We start from the raw sequence: 15,349 nt of genomic DNA, 5'->3' as shown, positions 1-15,349 counted from the left end.
AGCAATTCAAACAGAAACAAAAAGAATGGCCGTAATAAACAAACGATTTTTTTTTTTTTTTTTTAGGAATTTTATATTGTTTGCCAAACATTGTAATTTACCACAGAACAAGAGAATTTATATTTATAATTAAATGTGTAAAAGGAGAAAATCATTACTATTATTCGTTTTTTTTTTGTTAATACAAGTGTCTATTACATTAAACTTATTTTTTCCTCGTCATCTTCATCGTCTCCCTCTTCAAATGCTTCTTGTTGTTGCTCAAAATCGTCGTCGTCGTCGTCCTCCTCATTTTCAATGCCTTGTTGTCGTGCTTGCTCTAGCATCGCTTGTTTCTTCATACCAGTCAAAATAGAAGCAGCCTCCAACAGTTGCACTTGCTGATGCTTTGTAAGCGAGAGTTTAGAGGATGCTTCCCAGTATTCAGAATGCTCCCATTGATGTTTAAAGAGACTCTTGAGATGTTTGTATAATTTACCACATTCATCACAGCGATGCGTGTCTGATAGTGCAGGTTTCTTGCGCTTCTTTTCTGTTGCTTTGGATGAATTTTCCATGTCACTATGATCATCGTCGTCTGATGTGAATGGCAATAGTCTCTTTAACGAACCGGATGATGAAGATGAGGAAGACGAGGTGCTGGCTGTGAGAGATGGAGTTTTAGTGGATGCTACGCGGTGATCTTTGGGTGATTTAAGGGTATATGGGGCTTGCTGAATTGTATGTGGTTTTGAATGGTCTATTGTATAATTTTCTGATGAATCTGTTGTGTAATGTACTGCCGCTTTTGCTGACACTGGAGAGGTAGTAGTAGTAGTAGTAGTAATAGTAGTAGTAGTAGTGGTGGTGGTGGTGGTAGCTAATTCAAGTTCCCTCTCTTCTCCGCAAGATGAGTTGGGAGGCGATGGAAGATTGTTCTTTTCATGAATAGCAAGACCTTCGTTCAAAGTACAAGCAGTTGCAGATAGGCAAGTCATAATGAATAGAGTTGTGGTATGAGAGAAGAAGAAGAAGAAGAGGAAGAATTAAATAACATGGTCAAAGCGCTAAAAAAAAGTATAATTGTTTGGTGGCTTGTTTTTTTAAGGGTCATGAGCCATGAATTTGTGTGATGATAAGGGGGTTGCTTATAATGTGTGTTCTTGAGTCAAAAAGCACTGATGGACGTAATTTGCCACTAGCAAAAGAAAGAGCGAGGGAATTTTATAGGGAATATTTTTTTTTCCCCACTTGTTGTTGTTGTGGTTACACTGGTAATCGATTTCTGTATGCAAACATCAAGCCATTAAGGTTCATCAGCTTGTTGATTAGTCCCTAGTGCCATATTTCGCCTGTTTGAGAGCTATTGAAAGATGTGTATTTGAGTGCGATATTCACTGAACGGCCTTGGTGAATTCATTCAATTGTAGCAAGCAGATCAGCTTGATGACAGCCATTGCATCCGATACACAATGCTCTGGTTGATGTAGTTTATTAGGTAGTATATATATTTTTTTTTAGTTTATTTCTTGGTAATCTCTAATGCTGTTCCGTCATCTTCATCATCGCCGTCTACGGGAGTCGAGTCTCCACTAAAATTGATTTGATCTTTCTGCTGATCGCTCTTGATCTCATCTTTAAGAATCCAAGACATGAGACCTCGGATCGAAGGTCGCACCATGTATTTATCCTTGTAAACTGCACTCATCACGACCATGACAGATGCTGCAAATGCCAAGTTCTCTGCAGTTTCAGCTACTCTGTGCTCCCACCATCTTCCCTTTTGATGGGGACTGAGGATGCGTTCCGTGAATGAAAACAATGCTCTAGGGACGACATAAAGCGTCATTTCGCCACGACGATGCTTGCTTTCCACCAGCAGCGAGAGACCACACAGCATGGCTCCGACCAAGGGACCCAGGGTATCATCTAAGCGAGTTTGATTCACACCCAACACTTGATGGCCTATTCTTGTTCTGACAAGACAAATGCTGTACCAAATGATGGCAATGTAAGTTCCCAAAAATGTGGAAGATCTGACTGACGCTAGTAAGATGTGAATGATGGAGCTTGCGGGATTTTGAAGTAGACGAGATGTTCTAAAGAACAAAGGAGGGGCTAAATGCACAGAAAGATAGACCTGTTGACACAATGAATATAAACAAATAAACGACTGTATGTGTGTTTACTTACAGGGAAGATTTTGATGAAACCTTTGTAGAATCGACTTAGCGCATTTACTTCACAACCGTATGGATTTCCTTCATGAATCACAGAACAGTCGATTCTTCCAGACAGCGGATCACCATAAGATCTTGGTAGGCCCAACTTGACGCAATAATCGCCCAAGAGATGGCCAAAACCCGTATCTTTCTAGTACAGGCATGCGTGTCAGTGTCTCTTTACAGTGTGATTTCATATGTACCTACGCCATAGACCCACTCTCCTTGTCTGATGGCTCGCAGTGCCTTTAATAATCTATCGTCAATGCCTGACATGTTTGTAATCCAGCCAGCATAAGATCTATATGTAACATCAAGTCAGTGATACTACCATCCAATGTATTCCGAAACACACATGTTACCTGGGCAATCTCTCAGGTTCGTAAAACCATGAAAATATGATCTCTGTACTTGCCAGCATAAAGATGGCAATGTTGCCATACTCGAGTGTCCATTCTGGTACTTTTTGTCTCACCTGTGGAGAAGCGTAAATCCTGTGAGCAAAGACGTCAAACGCACGCACAAGCACAAAGAACGTCAAATCCAGCGTCTTGATGTTGGGATACAGGCGTCGAATCGACCACACACTGATTAAAGCAGACCAGAATATAGCAGATTTCTGAGAGAGCACCTCCTTCTTCTTGTTGAATACATGGCGCAAGAACTTTTGACCTCCAAATGATGCAGCAATCAAGACTGGAAAGCCGTTACTTGTGATACTCTTCTTGAGCAACTGAGGTATCATGGTGAAAATTGCTTTTTGAATAGCGCTTGATTTGCTCTTTTTGTTCAGCAATGCCTTGACGATGACAGAGGCCAGTGCTGGTGCTGTTGTCACAGACCATCCAACGCCATAAGCGCGTAGCAATGTCTTGATGGCAGGCTTCAGATCGCTACTCATGACGCTTTTAAAAATAAGGTAGAAAAGTAAAAGAGAAAGAGAAAAGAGGGAAAAAGCAATAAAGGAGTAGTGGGAAATATAAAACTCGAAGGTTACGCATAAACACATGAAAATTAATTAATGTTTTCAAGTTCTATACATTTGGAGTGGGGTAAACCAGTAGCTAGATCAATGGTGGAGGGGTAAATACGGGGCCCAACCCTGCTTCATCAAAGACGCTCGAAGCAATCGCGCTGATCATGCTGTAGATCCACACTAGATTTTCAAGACATAGGACCCAAGCACCTCAATATAGCCTAAATTTGACATATTCCATGCGTACTACCGATGCTTGTGCGGCGTATAATACAAATTTATTACGTGAATTACACTTTCAGCTAATCAGCGTTTCCAGTAATTGTAATACTTGTCGCCATTCTTCTTCATATTCTCGCTCATCTCATCCCATTTTGAATGCGGCAATCCTGTTGCTGGGTCAATGGATTTGATGTTGCGCTGTCTATCTCTGTCCTCTCGGAGCCATTGTAAGCACAAGGTTGTTAAGGGTGAATCAATACGCTGATCGAGCTTATGCTTCTCTTTAATGGCTTCAAATTCGGGAAAGTTGGAGACGTCGTTGATAGAGAGACATTTGCCATCAGCAACATGAGCAATGTGAGTTGCCCAATCACCTAGCCCATCAAAGATGTGTGTCGCATAGACCTGCCCATGTGTGTGTCAATAGTCAGCCTTATGGTGAGCCGTGCAATTACGCTAGACTTACAATAGTGCATCCTCTTTCTTCTGTTTCGATCTTGAGAAAGTTCAAGAAATCAGCTCTAGCAACCACGTCCAAGTCCACTGTAACTTCATCCAGCAGCAAGAGCTCCCAAGGATGCAACAATCCCATTACCAATTGAACGCGACGACGCTGGCCGTCTGAAATTTGGTGCATGCGCCATTTGACATCGACATCCAAGACATGTAAGAGTAACTCGGTGCGCTCAGGCCAGCGATGACTACCCATGCTCTTGAGCAAGTATTCGACGGATAGATCAGACTTGACAACCGGGTTGTTGGCCCATTCTGTACCCAAGTAAGTGATGCCCTATTGTATCTGCCATGAGTCTCTATAGGCCAAACAAGGCAAACATCTACTCACCTGAGGAGCATCCAAGAAGGCATCTTGGCCGAGCACTTTGATATCACCATGAATCATGCGCTTACCAGCCAAGATACGCAATAGTGTCGTTTTTCCTGCACCATTAGCACCTACTAAAATACAACGATTGCCTGCGTCTAGCTGTAAATCCAAATGATCAATGATGGGAGGACCGCCATAGGTAAAATAGAGATCAGCTACGTTAACAGAGTGCTCGTAATCCTTGTTAAATTTATTGGTAGACATGGGGGAATAGTTGTAAAAAGAAAAAGAAGAATGGAATACTGACATGAAGGTTAAATACCTTTTATGAGGCATCGGAAATCGGTGATTGATATCAGAATGTTGCAATTTCTTCGATTCCATATTCGTCATTGGGTCGTTTTGCAGCAATCGAAATCTACTGCAGATCGCAATCATTCATGCGCAGAAATGTCTCAAGAAGGGTTTAACTCTAACGGTGGGGTGACTTTTGCTATCACTTGGTAGATTTGACCGTACAATAGTTCTATTAGCATCATCCAGTAATAAAAAGAAACTAGTTCGAATGATTTCAGGTGCTGGAAATAGTGCCAAGTCGTGTAAATTGGGCGCTCTACTCTAGCACCCTTTGGGATGCTTCAAATTGGAAAATCTCCTCAAATATTTAAAATTCGGGCACGTATTATTATCCGTAAACGTAAACCAGATCCATGACTACTCTCTTCATAGTATCACATTGAATAGAGATGAGGAGCAATCTCACTTGGCCTATAAAATTGTGTTGTGTGGACATTTCAATTGAAATGGCTTCAAAATTCAATGCTTTCACGATATCAGATGTGATCAACTGGATTCGCCTTGAGATGTGAGCACCTAAAGATATCTGCCATTTGATCCTCATAATGGCTTACTGTTGTACGTGGTGGATCCCCAATCTTTCCAATTGTACGATAAATTAGAGAGCTGAGATGTACGCTATATACCAAATGGCTTGATATCTCATAACATAATAAATGTTCAGTCCCTGGACACTTTCAAAGCCTCAAAAAGGAAAGAAGTAGATCTGACAAGTATTCTAGTAGACTGGCGCTATTAAATATAGAACGCAAGAAGACAGCATGACTAAAGATAGTGTTATGTAATTTGCCACCTACTTTCTATACGCTTCAAAAGCATCTATTACTGTATCGCCTTCATGATGAAAAGGGCATTGAGTCTGCCAGCCTACCCATAAGCCAAAATCAATTCAAATCCAGACTCATGGTCTGTTCCAGATTGGCCAAACTAAAGCACTTTTGGACTCGATTGAGCTATTTTCACAGATTCGACTATATAAGCTGTGATGATCAGCCCGTACTTCCTAATATATTCTTGGAGTACTTTTCAAGGCGCATCCAATGGTGCCAAGTAAGTTAGATGTTTTAAATAAATTTATTGAGTAATTTACAAAAATATGAAAATAGGTTTCTGGTCTAAAAGTCGAAATCTTACATATCAAAGTCTCACAAAGATGATTTCAGAGGCTACGTTGGATCGATAGAAACATTTTGATTCAGGATATACCATAGGAAAAGTCTTCATTTTCAAGGTGAAAAACGCGATCGTTTGATTTTTGATGAAAACCATGACGGGGTACCTCATGCTTTTTGGTCGATTTTTGGCCATGTTTTTTGGGTCCTCAAAAAGTTGAGCAAAGGTATTAAAAATTAGCTGCCAGATGAGAGCAATTGTTTGGTGCTATTCTGATGGTCCAAAACGGTCTTTAACGCGAGAAAACACAGCTCAAATGCATAAAAAAAGAGAAATTTGACAGCTTTCAACCCTTAATATCTCGACATGTAGGTCTTTCTGAGCCACCAGAATAACTCTAAACAAATCTACTCGAGTAGCAGCAACTTTTTGATACCTTTGCCCAACTTTTTGAGGACCTAAAAAACATGGCCAAAAATCGACCAAAAAGCATGAGGTGCCCCGTCATGGTTTTCATCAAAAATCAAACGATCGTGTTTTCCACCTTGAAAATGAAGGCTTTTCCTATGGTATATCTTGAATCAAAATGTTTCTATCGATCCAAAGCAACCCCTGGAACTTTGTTTGTGCGACCTTCATATGCTAAATCTCGACATTTTGGCCAAAAACCTCATCTCGTATTTTGTGAAATTGTTCAGTAAGTTCAGTCAAAACATCTATTTTACTTGGCACCATTCGAAGTGCCTTGAAAAGTACTCCAAGAAGGTATTAGGAAGTACAGGTTGATCATTACAACTTGTATAGTCGAATTTTGCAAAATAGTTTAACAAAGTCGAAAAAAAACAAGATTTATCCAATCTTGAGCAGAAAAAATTCTGAGTTTGAACATATTTTAGCACTGCTAAAATATATGTAGTAAACACAATGCCATCAGATTCTCAATCACACAATGATAGTGCTTTTAAACTAATTATACTAGCAAACGAGGTTGTTTAATTCAATTAAGTATAAACGCTACATCTAAAAAAAACGGATCTATATATGTCAGAAAAAGAGGGGAAAAAGCGAGGGAAATGGTGATGGAAAAACTGTGTATTTACAAATTATTGATTTATTGACCACCGTAATAAACGTGTTGCACGTCAGCCAACTTCTTGCCTCTCATTTTAGCAATATCTTGAGGTTGCTTCTGATGCGACAAAGCTTCAAATGTTGCCTTGATGACGTTCATGGGTGTTGTAGAGCCTCTGACCTTGGCACTGATATCTTGCAAACCAATGCATCTACAGATCTCATGAACATAGTGATTTGTGCGAATGCCAAAGCCTGGAGGTCTTGAACGTAATTCCAAAGTGGTTGCATGAAATTTGTGTGTGAGATCCATTGCCAAAGTGCGATTGTCATAACGCTCAAAGTAGCGCATGTTCTTGATGGCTCTGTTGGTAGCTTTACGTACAGCACGGCTGGCTTCTTCGTCCTTGCCTTCACCATAGCCTGCTAATCCATTGCCATTGCCAACAACCACAAGCGCATACATGCTGGGCTGCTTACCCTTACCATTCATGTTGACAACACGTTTAATGACGAGTGCTTTCTTCATCAGACTGGCTTGTTCACCAGCACTGAGAGGCGAATCAATGATGTCTGTAACGGCATTTAACACAACTTCAGAAGGGCGATGTGAGGTGAATAATTTAGGCTGATCTAATGATTCTGGCTTTTCGGTGGGATAGTCGAGGATAGAATCGAGTTTATCGAGTTGAGGCACGTTGTCCTTGTTGAGAGCCTCATGTCTCTTTTTGTGTTGTCCATTGCTGCCGACAGAAGCATAATGACGAACTGTACAAGCTGTGGCTACATCCAATCCTGGTCAACATTTACCAGACAAACCATCCAATGTCCTCTTACCTGATGCAATTCTGGGAGCTGACACAAGTGTCAATTTGTTCAAGGATCGTCCAAGAGACAACATTTCAGAAAGATAGAGTTAAAAAAAAAAAAAGCGGAAGAGCAAGGGGCTTAATTTTTGACAAGGTGTTGCACCCAAGAAACCGCTTCAATCTCAACCCATCTTGGCCAGAGGGGGGAAGCCACCCATTTCAAAACTCCTCAAGCCGTCTTCTTTGCTGATGAACCCACATCCTCTCACCCACCTTCTACAGCTTTGTGACGTCAACGATGAGGAAGGCTGCCCTTCTCTTTGCGTTGTCGCTTGAGAGGGGGTCGAATTGTTTTGTCCAAAGAAGAAAAATAGCTTTCAAAAAAGAAACACCTCTTCTCTTCTTTACCCCCAACTCTTAGCAATCAACATCCCCCCCACTCTTTGTTTTATTTGTAAAATAAAATATAATGAACAACCTCAGAATCATTAGATCTTTGGCTATGAATATGCCTAATCGTGCTATGGGTAAATCTTTGGAGACATGCTTGTGATTTGGATTGGGCTATTTACCCCACTTTTTTTTTTTTTTTTTTTTTTCACCTTTAGGACCTCGTTTCGTAGCAGCACCCATTGTCAGTCAAATTGCTCAATTCAGCTCTACTCGTTTTGCTCAACACGCCTCATCCACCAGAGACATCAGCCATCAAATCAGTGGAAAGCCTCAAGGAGCACTTGATATTGCAGCCCAACATTTATTGTTGACAGAATTGATGAGAGGCATGTGGGTTGTGCTTGAAAACTTCTTCCGTCCTCCTTACACCATCTACTATCCTTTCGAGAAGGGTGCCATCTCTGCTCGTTTCCGTGGCGAGCACGCTCTTCGTCGTTATCAAACTGGTATGCATGTATTTGTGATGGCATCTTGAGCCTGTGACTCATGTGTTGACCTTGTAGGTGAGGAACGTTGTATTGCTTGTAAATTGTGTGAGGCCATTTGTCCTGCTCAAGCCATTACCATTGAAGCTGAGCCCCGTGAGGATGGTGCTCGTCGTACCACTCGTTACGATATTGATATGACAAAGTGCATGTAAGTCGTGGATTTTGCTACAATTGCGAATGGATGTTTAATATACCGGGATGCGTAGTTATTGTGGTTTCTGTCAAGAAGCTTGTCCAGTTGATGCCATTGTTGAGTCTCCCAACTACGAATACATTACCGAGACTCACGAAGAACTTCTCTACAACAAGGAAAAGCTTTTGGCTAACGGCGACAAGTGGGAAGCTGAGCTTGCTAGGTAATTTAAGTCTGCATCAGGCCGCCATGTACTATGAAACTAATCTCTCTATTTCTCTCGTATGTAGAAACTTGCAAGCTGAACATCCTTATCGTTAAACTATATAAACCCGTCAATAAAAAACAAGTCGATATACATATTTATACAATAATGAATTGCTACAATAAACAAGGGAGAAAATATAAAAAGCTAGGTTGAACATTTGGATCATGCAAGAGGGATCTACTGTGGATTGCGTGCACTTGAGCACTTGTCTCACAATTTACAGTATGTATTAGGGCCACAAATCCTTGGTCAAGCAATGTTTTTTTTTGCTTGCTAAAGTGGCATAATCAGTAAGCAAGCTACATTATATTCGGATGCTGCGTTTGTTTACTATGCTCAGCCATTTAAACTATGCTTTTCCATTTAGAAAATAAGATCCAGTGGAGACATTAGCTGTTCTTATCCGTGCATGCACCGTAAGCATTTTTTTTATTGATTACAGTTATTACATGTCTGAACAATAAGTGCCATGGGAGTTGATCTACATTGTATACTTCCCCATTTCCAACCACCTACTCTAGACAGAGCATTTGGCAGCTTCTCTACGAGATCCTGACAAACATAGTGGAAAAAGCAGATCTCTCATCAGAAACTGATGCTCATCATCATCCCCATGATAAATGCCATGGTAAATTATGGTTCTCTAAAAGCGTTTTATTTATAATACATTTTTCTTTACAAATTCTTTTGCAGCGTTCAATCCACGTTCATGATATACAGCGCCAACAAGAGCCAGGACAGTCTGTGATTTGACGGCAGTAGAGATGGTGTCTTGTGGCTACAGAGTATGTGTTAGAAGATCAACATTCAGCACCTGTCAAAATAACCAAATTACCAAATGACATTGCACACCAGCCTCTAAACCTAAAGCATCAAACTTGGAAGCCAAATGAGCAGGCCCAAACACACCGCTGACAGCCTTCTTTAAATCTCCAACACTCTTTGTCTTTTCCATATTAGCTTCCATAGCAAAAAATTCGAGAGAACGATGACCGACAAATTGAAGGCGTTCATTTGAAGGAACCTTGCCATGTTTGAAGGATTTGTGTGTCAAAGCCTGAGTCAATACACTAGGTGTCAAGTTGAATTGTTGTGCCATGGTTTGTGCATTGAAAGTGGAAGAAGCACTTTTCTCGGCGAGCAAAGATCGACTGATGTGGAGGGTACGACGGCTTTGTTGTGCTAGCAAATGATACATGCTTAACATTTCATAGTTGCCATTTGACATGCTTGATGTTTCTTACCTGCCATTTTAAGTGTGCTTGTTCTCAACATATTTGAAAGAGAGGATGACAAAAAAGAAAGGGAAAAATAGCAAGTTGATAGCTGGGGTAAATATCTAAAGGGGGGTGTGGGTGTGTGAGATGGAGGGCATGCTGGGAGTGGTGAGAGCAGTGGCTTTTCCATGAGCTTAAACCTCCGATTATATTCCTGTTGCTGAAAGACGCGTTTCTGTTGAACATCCAAATAGACAAATACCTTCTCTCTCTTTTTCAAATTAACATCTTGTAAACCATGTCTGCACCCAGGAGACCTAGAATCGACATTGACTTTTACGAGCAGCCAAAGACTATTGGTTATTTTGAATCCATCATCAACGCTCTGCATGTTGATTTAGACAAGGAGAATGCAGATACAAGCTTCAGCGCACCAGACTTGTCTTATTTCACAGCACACTTTCAAAAATTCCAATTAGACCACTTGGGCAAAGATGCTATGGAAAAGGCAAAGCGTCAGCGCAAGACACTGCCCACGAGCGTCCCTTTCTCTCTGTTTAATGTACATCAATTGGACCCTGAATCAGCACTATACTTTATTTTGAAGGCTGCCTACAAATTCAAATCGGATAACGCCATTGTCGATTGGAGGTTTGATGCTAAAGATGAGATCCCAACCTATTTGGCCATGGTGCAAGTCATTAAAAAGGCACTGCTTGATGCAGAATTCGACATCAGTATCCCATGCGTCTTGTTTGATGCTGCTGTAGACGAGCAAAAAAAACAGAAGCTAAGCTTACTCGTGGAGGCATTAGGAGGTAAGCGCTGAAACTATGTGAATCAGGATTGGCATCTAATTAGGCACACGATAGGTACTTTGGCTAAACGAAACTACGAAGCAACATTCATCGTCTACGACGAGGAAGCTGCTTTGGACAAACACCACAAAAACTGGAGAATCATCAGCAAAGAGCAACAGGATGAGAACGAGGATGAGCAGGCACTAGTTCACTGGATTGGACTCCCTGATTCGTACAACAGCAGACTGTCATTAAGCGCATGTCCTCAAGATAAACAGCAGGAAACAGACTTGCCACAAGAAAAGCAAAAGGCACCTTGGAACGTTGCGTCGAATTGGATAGAAGACAGCGCTAAATACAACGAATGGATGTCACCTTTAGATTATGTGATTGAGGAGAAGCAAAAGACACAGCTGCCCAGAAGAAAGCGACCCACCGAAGAGGAACTAGAGGAGGAAGAAGCCAAAAAGAAGCAAAAGACACCGCCACCCACGCAAGAAGACATTGCTCGTCAATTCATGCCAGTGCAGCAGCATGAAATCATCATCCCATCGTACGCTGCATGGTTCGATATGGCCACTATTCATCCTATCGAGAGTCGTGGACTACCCGAATTCTTCAACAACAGGAACAAATCAAAGACACCCACCATCTACAAGGAATACCGTGATTTCATGGTCAATACATACCGTCTGAACCCCTTGGAATACTTGACAGTTACCGCATGCCGAAGAAATATGACAGGCGATGTCTGTGCCATTATTCGTGTGCATGCATTTCTTGAGCAATGGGGTCTGATCAACTATCAGGTGAGTCTTTTTGCAGTGGCGTTGATCCAGCCTTGACTAACAGGAACATCCATGTAGATGGATCCCACTGCCAAACCAACCGCTATCGGCCCTCCTTTCGAAGGCCAAATCAAGATTGTCGCAGAATTACCACCAGGCCTCAAAAAGAGCATCAAGAATGAAGCAGAGGATGTCGACATGCCAACTATCACCACACACCATACATTAGGCAACGAAACGGATTCAAACGAAGCAGAGCTATCCAACGACGTTCCCAGCACGACCACCGCCAAAGACACTTGTAAAAAGACCAACCCTACCTTAGATTTAAATTTAGATTTGCGTGTCGACATTTACGAAGCAGCTGCTAAAGCGTACCAAGAAAAGAAAAACAACGAAACCTGCGCTTCTTGCAAATCAACATCAAAAGACGGCTACCATCACGACACAACATTTGTCTGTTCAACTTGTTTCGAGGCTGACAAGATACCTGCTAATACCAAAAAAGAAGATTATATCAAGAAGCAGCTGCCGCCAAAGGAAGAAGCATGGACAGAGCAAGAAGACATGTTTTTGTTGGAGGGTCTAGAAATGTATCCTAATGACTGGAACAAGGTCGCTGAGCATGTGTCTACAAAGAGTCGTGAAGCTTGTATCTTGCACTATCTCAAACTGCCCACAGCCGACCCTCGCATCGATCCTCAAGTCAAGCGTCTGGGATTATTGGATTTCAACAGAAAGGATCATGTTGAAAACCCCATCATGTCTGTCGTCGCCTTTTTAGCCTCCAATGTCAAACCCAAGGTAGCAGCGTCTGCTATTCGTGATGTTGAAAACGACGACGATCAAGACATGGAGTTAACAGACGATCAAGCACAAGTGGACTCGTTACAGGCAACATACACGCTGATTCAAACCAAGATTGCACAATTCTCATCACGCATGTCAGGATTTGAAAAGATGGAGACATTGGTGGACAAGGAACGTCGCCATCTAGAAAAGGAGCGATTCCTGATCCGTCAAGAGCATTTCGCGATACGCAATCAAATGGACAGCATTTATGGACGCATGTTTCAAGAAAGACAGGCTAAATTATTGAAAGAACAGCAGCATAAAATGGCATTGGAGTTACAGCAACAGCAGGCAAAGGAAGAGCTGATGCCAGCTCATGCTGTTGTGAGATTACCTCATGAAATGTTGTCGCCAGAAGAATTGGAGGTTCAGAATCAACTAAGAGCAAAATACCCAGTTCAGTATCTACAAAGACAACATGCTTTATCTACGCAATTACAACAGCAACAGCAACAGCAACAACAACAACAACAACAACAACAACAACAACAACAGCAACAGCAACAGCAACAGCAGTAACAACAGCACAATGCTAATTACCATGTTCAAACACAACAACTCTAATCTCATATAATACTCTCTACCTCCTTCCCCCCCCCCTCTTGATTCATCTCTTATTACATATACAACAGTGACCAATGCTCCCTCTCTTTTTATCAAAAAAAAAGAATAAACACTTCATCTTGAAAACATGTTTATTTGTTGTAAAAGTTATTGCGTTTCAACTCCATAGCAGTCTTGTAAGGTGCTGTAATGGGTGGTTGTAATGGATCCAGTGCTTTGTAAGATGATGTTAAGGGGTACGTTCTGTCAGCATCGTAGCCACTAGGATATATATTGTCAATATACTTGATACACTCGCCAAAGACAGTAACTTACTTGAGATCACCACATGCAATAAAAGGCACAATGGTTCTATTAGGGCCTGTCAATTCGTTCATGCCATCGTACTGTAAATCCAAGAGTGGATTGGCCATAGTAGGTGTATAATCAGCAGGTGGTTGATAATTCTGACACACAATGAATGCTTCGATACTGGAATTACGAGAGCTTCTAGGTTTGCTGCAGGTGACAATTGGGAAGAAAATCTTGAGTTGACTGTACAGTAATGTGATGTCTTTGCCTCTGAAAATCTTGGCTACAAAAGTGCCTCCAGGACGAAGGACATGTGTGGTGATGTTGAGTGCCTACCAACATGTTTGCATAAGAATCAATTTTAGTTGCATAAATGAGACGTGATCAAAACAAGCTTACAGCGAGCAACAATTGTGCTTGAATGTATTCATCCATGTCATGAAGACCAGTAACTAATATACATGAAATCAGCAAATGCAAACAGGCAAAAAGAAAAAAGCACGCCTTACCATCGGGTGCACCATCACAGATGACAATGTCTGCCATACCACCATCAAAATATGAAATGATTTTCTCGGCTGTAGACTTTTTAGTGATATCACCTTGGAGTTGAATAACGCCATCCAAAGGCGCCATTGCTTGCAAATCAACTGCAACAATCTTGGGCTCAGGCTCCTCTGGTGTTTGCTTGTGGTTTTCACTGTAAATCCAATTGTAAATGGACAGATCCAAATCAAATGCTTATCGTGCGTGTACCTTAGACGCTTTGACAGTACTTGAGACCAACTTCCTGGAGCAGCACAAAGATCTACAGCCCTTTGGACACCTTGCAAGAAATTGAATTCTTCATCCAGCTGTAATAATTTGAAGGCACTTCTTGCCCGCCATCCTTCTTCTTTGGCGAGACGATAATACTATATTAATGGGTTAACCAACAACTCAAGGTCTTTTGTCATGGCACATACAACATCTCTTTTGTCCTTGGATGATTTACCCATAATGTGATTTCTGAGAGGTTAAACAAGTCGAGGAAAAAACTCCAAATGGGAGTCGTTTTGACATTAGGAAAAGTAGTCATAGGAAGAGTAAGAGAAGGAGGTTCATTGAGATGATCAATGGCTATGTTTATTTACAAAGTGTATGGAGGATAAAGGTTTTATAAATCTTCCTTCTCGGGAGGAGGACCGCAAGGCTGAAGCATTTTCTATAGTACAAATTCGTCGTTAGGATGGATACGCAGTGGGTGTTCATTCAACACTTACCTCTAATAAATTGAGTTTGACACGAGCCTTGCATTCATTTTGAGCTACGGAGATGTATGAAAGCATAGAGTTATGGCCTGCAAATGAAGCAAGCGAATCTCTGTATTGGTTTGTAGCCCACTCACTAGTAGTTGCTTAGTAGCATTCCATAGTGATCTATTTTAACGACTTACTATTTCACAGTATCAGCATGTCCAGTACCAACATATTTTGATTGTACTAGAACAAAAGCAGAAGATCAGCATTTCGTAATGACACACAATGCTTCATACTCACAGTGCTCAATTTGACTATTGATGTTGAGACGATCCTGCATACTGCGTCAGTAACTTGGCCTTCCCATAGTATACAGATACTCACCATTGTTTGAATGTAACTCAAAAGGCAAGTAAAAGACGAAAATGTATCTGGATGGAGTTGCTGAACCAAACGACGCAGTGACTCTGTAAACCATCCAATGACCAGGTGTATCTGGTGTGCTACTTGTTGCGCCTAGGCCAAACCATGACCAAGAAAATGCATTTCTCTATTGGAACCACCTTCATTGAACACATATCTTGCGAGATTGAACGGTTTGCCATTCTCATTCTATGCAAAAATTGCTTATACAGTCGCTAAATCGCCTAATATGCGAAAATTAGCAATAATAATCGTCCAT

The 15,349-nt window shown here is 41.3% G+C and overlaps 9 protein-coding genes across 9 annotated transcripts; 2 read left to right on the top strand and 7 right to left on the bottom strand.

Annotated features, from left to right (window-relative positions):
• Window positions 1-194: 194 nt before the first annotated feature.
• On the bottom strand, window positions 195-977 carry ATC70_007504 (uncharacterized protein; the record flags this gene model as incomplete). Its single annotated transcript, XM_064826763.1, has 1 exon — window positions 195-977. The coding sequence occupies one exon, from the start codon at window positions 975-977 to the stop codon at window positions 195-197; it is 783 nt and encodes a 260-aa protein (XP_064675820.1).
• Window positions 978-1,501: 524 nt separating this feature from the next.
• ATC70_007503 (uncharacterized protein) lies at window positions 1,502-3,102 on the bottom strand (the record flags this gene model as incomplete). The annotated part of the gene is made up of 4 exons (XM_064826762.1): window positions 1,502-2,119; window positions 2,173-2,352; window positions 2,409-2,502; window positions 2,564-3,102. 4 exons carry the CDS (start codon window positions 3,100-3,102, stop codon window positions 1,502-1,504), a joined length of 1,431 nt encoding a protein of 476 aa, XP_064675819.1.
• Window positions 3,103-3,483: 381 nt separating this feature from the next.
• Window positions 3,484-4,489, bottom strand: ATC70_007502 (uncharacterized protein; the record flags this gene model as incomplete). Its single annotated transcript, XM_064826761.1, has 3 exons — window positions 3,484-3,804; window positions 3,866-4,189; window positions 4,244-4,489. The coding sequence occupies 3 exons, from the start codon at window positions 4,487-4,489 to the stop codon at window positions 3,484-3,486; spliced, it is 891 nt and encodes a 296-aa protein (XP_064675818.1).
• A 2,317-nt stretch (window positions 4,490-6,806) lies between these two features.
• Window positions 6,807-7,667, bottom strand: UBP15_4 (ubiquitin-specific protease ubp15; the record flags this gene model as incomplete). Its single annotated transcript, XM_064826760.1, has 2 exons — window positions 6,807-7,549; window positions 7,604-7,667. The coding sequence occupies 2 exons, from the start codon at window positions 7,665-7,667 to the stop codon at window positions 6,807-6,809; spliced, it is 807 nt and encodes a 268-aa protein (XP_064675817.1).
• A 377-nt stretch (window positions 7,668-8,044) lies between these two features.
• ATC70_007500 (uncharacterized protein) lies at window positions 8,045-8,970 on the top strand (the record flags this gene model as incomplete). Its single annotated transcript, XM_064826759.1, has 5 exons — window positions 8,045-8,102; window positions 8,184-8,474; window positions 8,532-8,664; window positions 8,723-8,872; window positions 8,940-8,970. The coding sequence occupies 5 exons, from the start codon at window positions 8,045-8,047 to the stop codon at window positions 8,968-8,970; spliced, it is 663 nt and encodes a 220-aa protein (XP_064675816.1).
• Window positions 8,971-9,575: 605 nt separating this feature from the next.
• Window positions 9,576-10,192, bottom strand: ATC70_007499 (uncharacterized protein; the record flags this gene model as incomplete). Its single annotated transcript, XM_064826758.1, has 3 exons — window positions 9,576-9,695; window positions 9,753-10,099; window positions 10,162-10,192. The coding sequence occupies 3 exons, from the start codon at window positions 10,190-10,192 to the stop codon at window positions 9,576-9,578; spliced, it is 498 nt and encodes a 165-aa protein (XP_064675815.1).
• A 240-nt stretch (window positions 10,193-10,432) lies between these two features.
• On the top strand, window positions 10,433-13,093 carry ATC70_007498 (uncharacterized protein; the record flags this gene model as incomplete). The annotated part of the gene is made up of 3 exons (XM_064826757.1): window positions 10,433-10,952; window positions 11,007-11,743; window positions 11,801-13,093. The coding sequence occupies 3 exons, from the start codon at window positions 10,433-10,435 to the stop codon at window positions 13,091-13,093; spliced, it is 2,550 nt and encodes an 849-aa protein (XP_064675814.1).
• Window positions 13,094-13,269: 176 nt separating this feature from the next.
• ATC70_007497 (uncharacterized protein) lies at window positions 13,270-14,427 on the bottom strand (the record flags this gene model as incomplete). The annotated part of the gene is made up of 6 exons (XM_064826756.1): window positions 13,270-13,399; window positions 13,454-13,761; window positions 13,829-13,881; window positions 13,939-14,129; window positions 14,186-14,343; window positions 14,395-14,427. 6 exons carry the CDS (start codon window positions 14,425-14,427, stop codon window positions 13,270-13,272), a joined length of 873 nt encoding a protein of 290 aa, XP_064675813.1.
• Window positions 14,428-14,585: 158 nt separating this feature from the next.
• Window positions 14,586-15,007, bottom strand: ucp12 (putative ATP-dependent RNA helicase ucp12; the record flags this gene model as incomplete). Its single annotated transcript, XM_064826755.1, has 4 exons — window positions 14,586-14,633; window positions 14,692-14,815; window positions 14,865-14,910; window positions 14,968-15,007. The coding sequence occupies 4 exons, from the start codon at window positions 15,005-15,007 to the stop codon at window positions 14,586-14,588; spliced, it is 258 nt and encodes an 85-aa protein (XP_064675812.1).
• Between the last annotated feature and the right edge of the window lie 342 nt (window positions 15,008-15,349).

This window comes from Mucor velutinosus (genome assembly GCF_035048745.1).
Source record: "Mucor velutinosus strain NIH1002 chromosome Unknown tig00001553, whole genome shotgun sequence".
In the NCBI taxonomy this organism is placed as follows: domain Eukaryota; kingdom Fungi; phylum Mucoromycota; class Mucoromycetes; order Mucorales; family Mucoraceae; genus Mucor; species Mucor velutinosus.
Note: the sequence above shows the minus strand (reverse complement) of the source record. Positions and strands in the feature narration are given on the sequence as shown.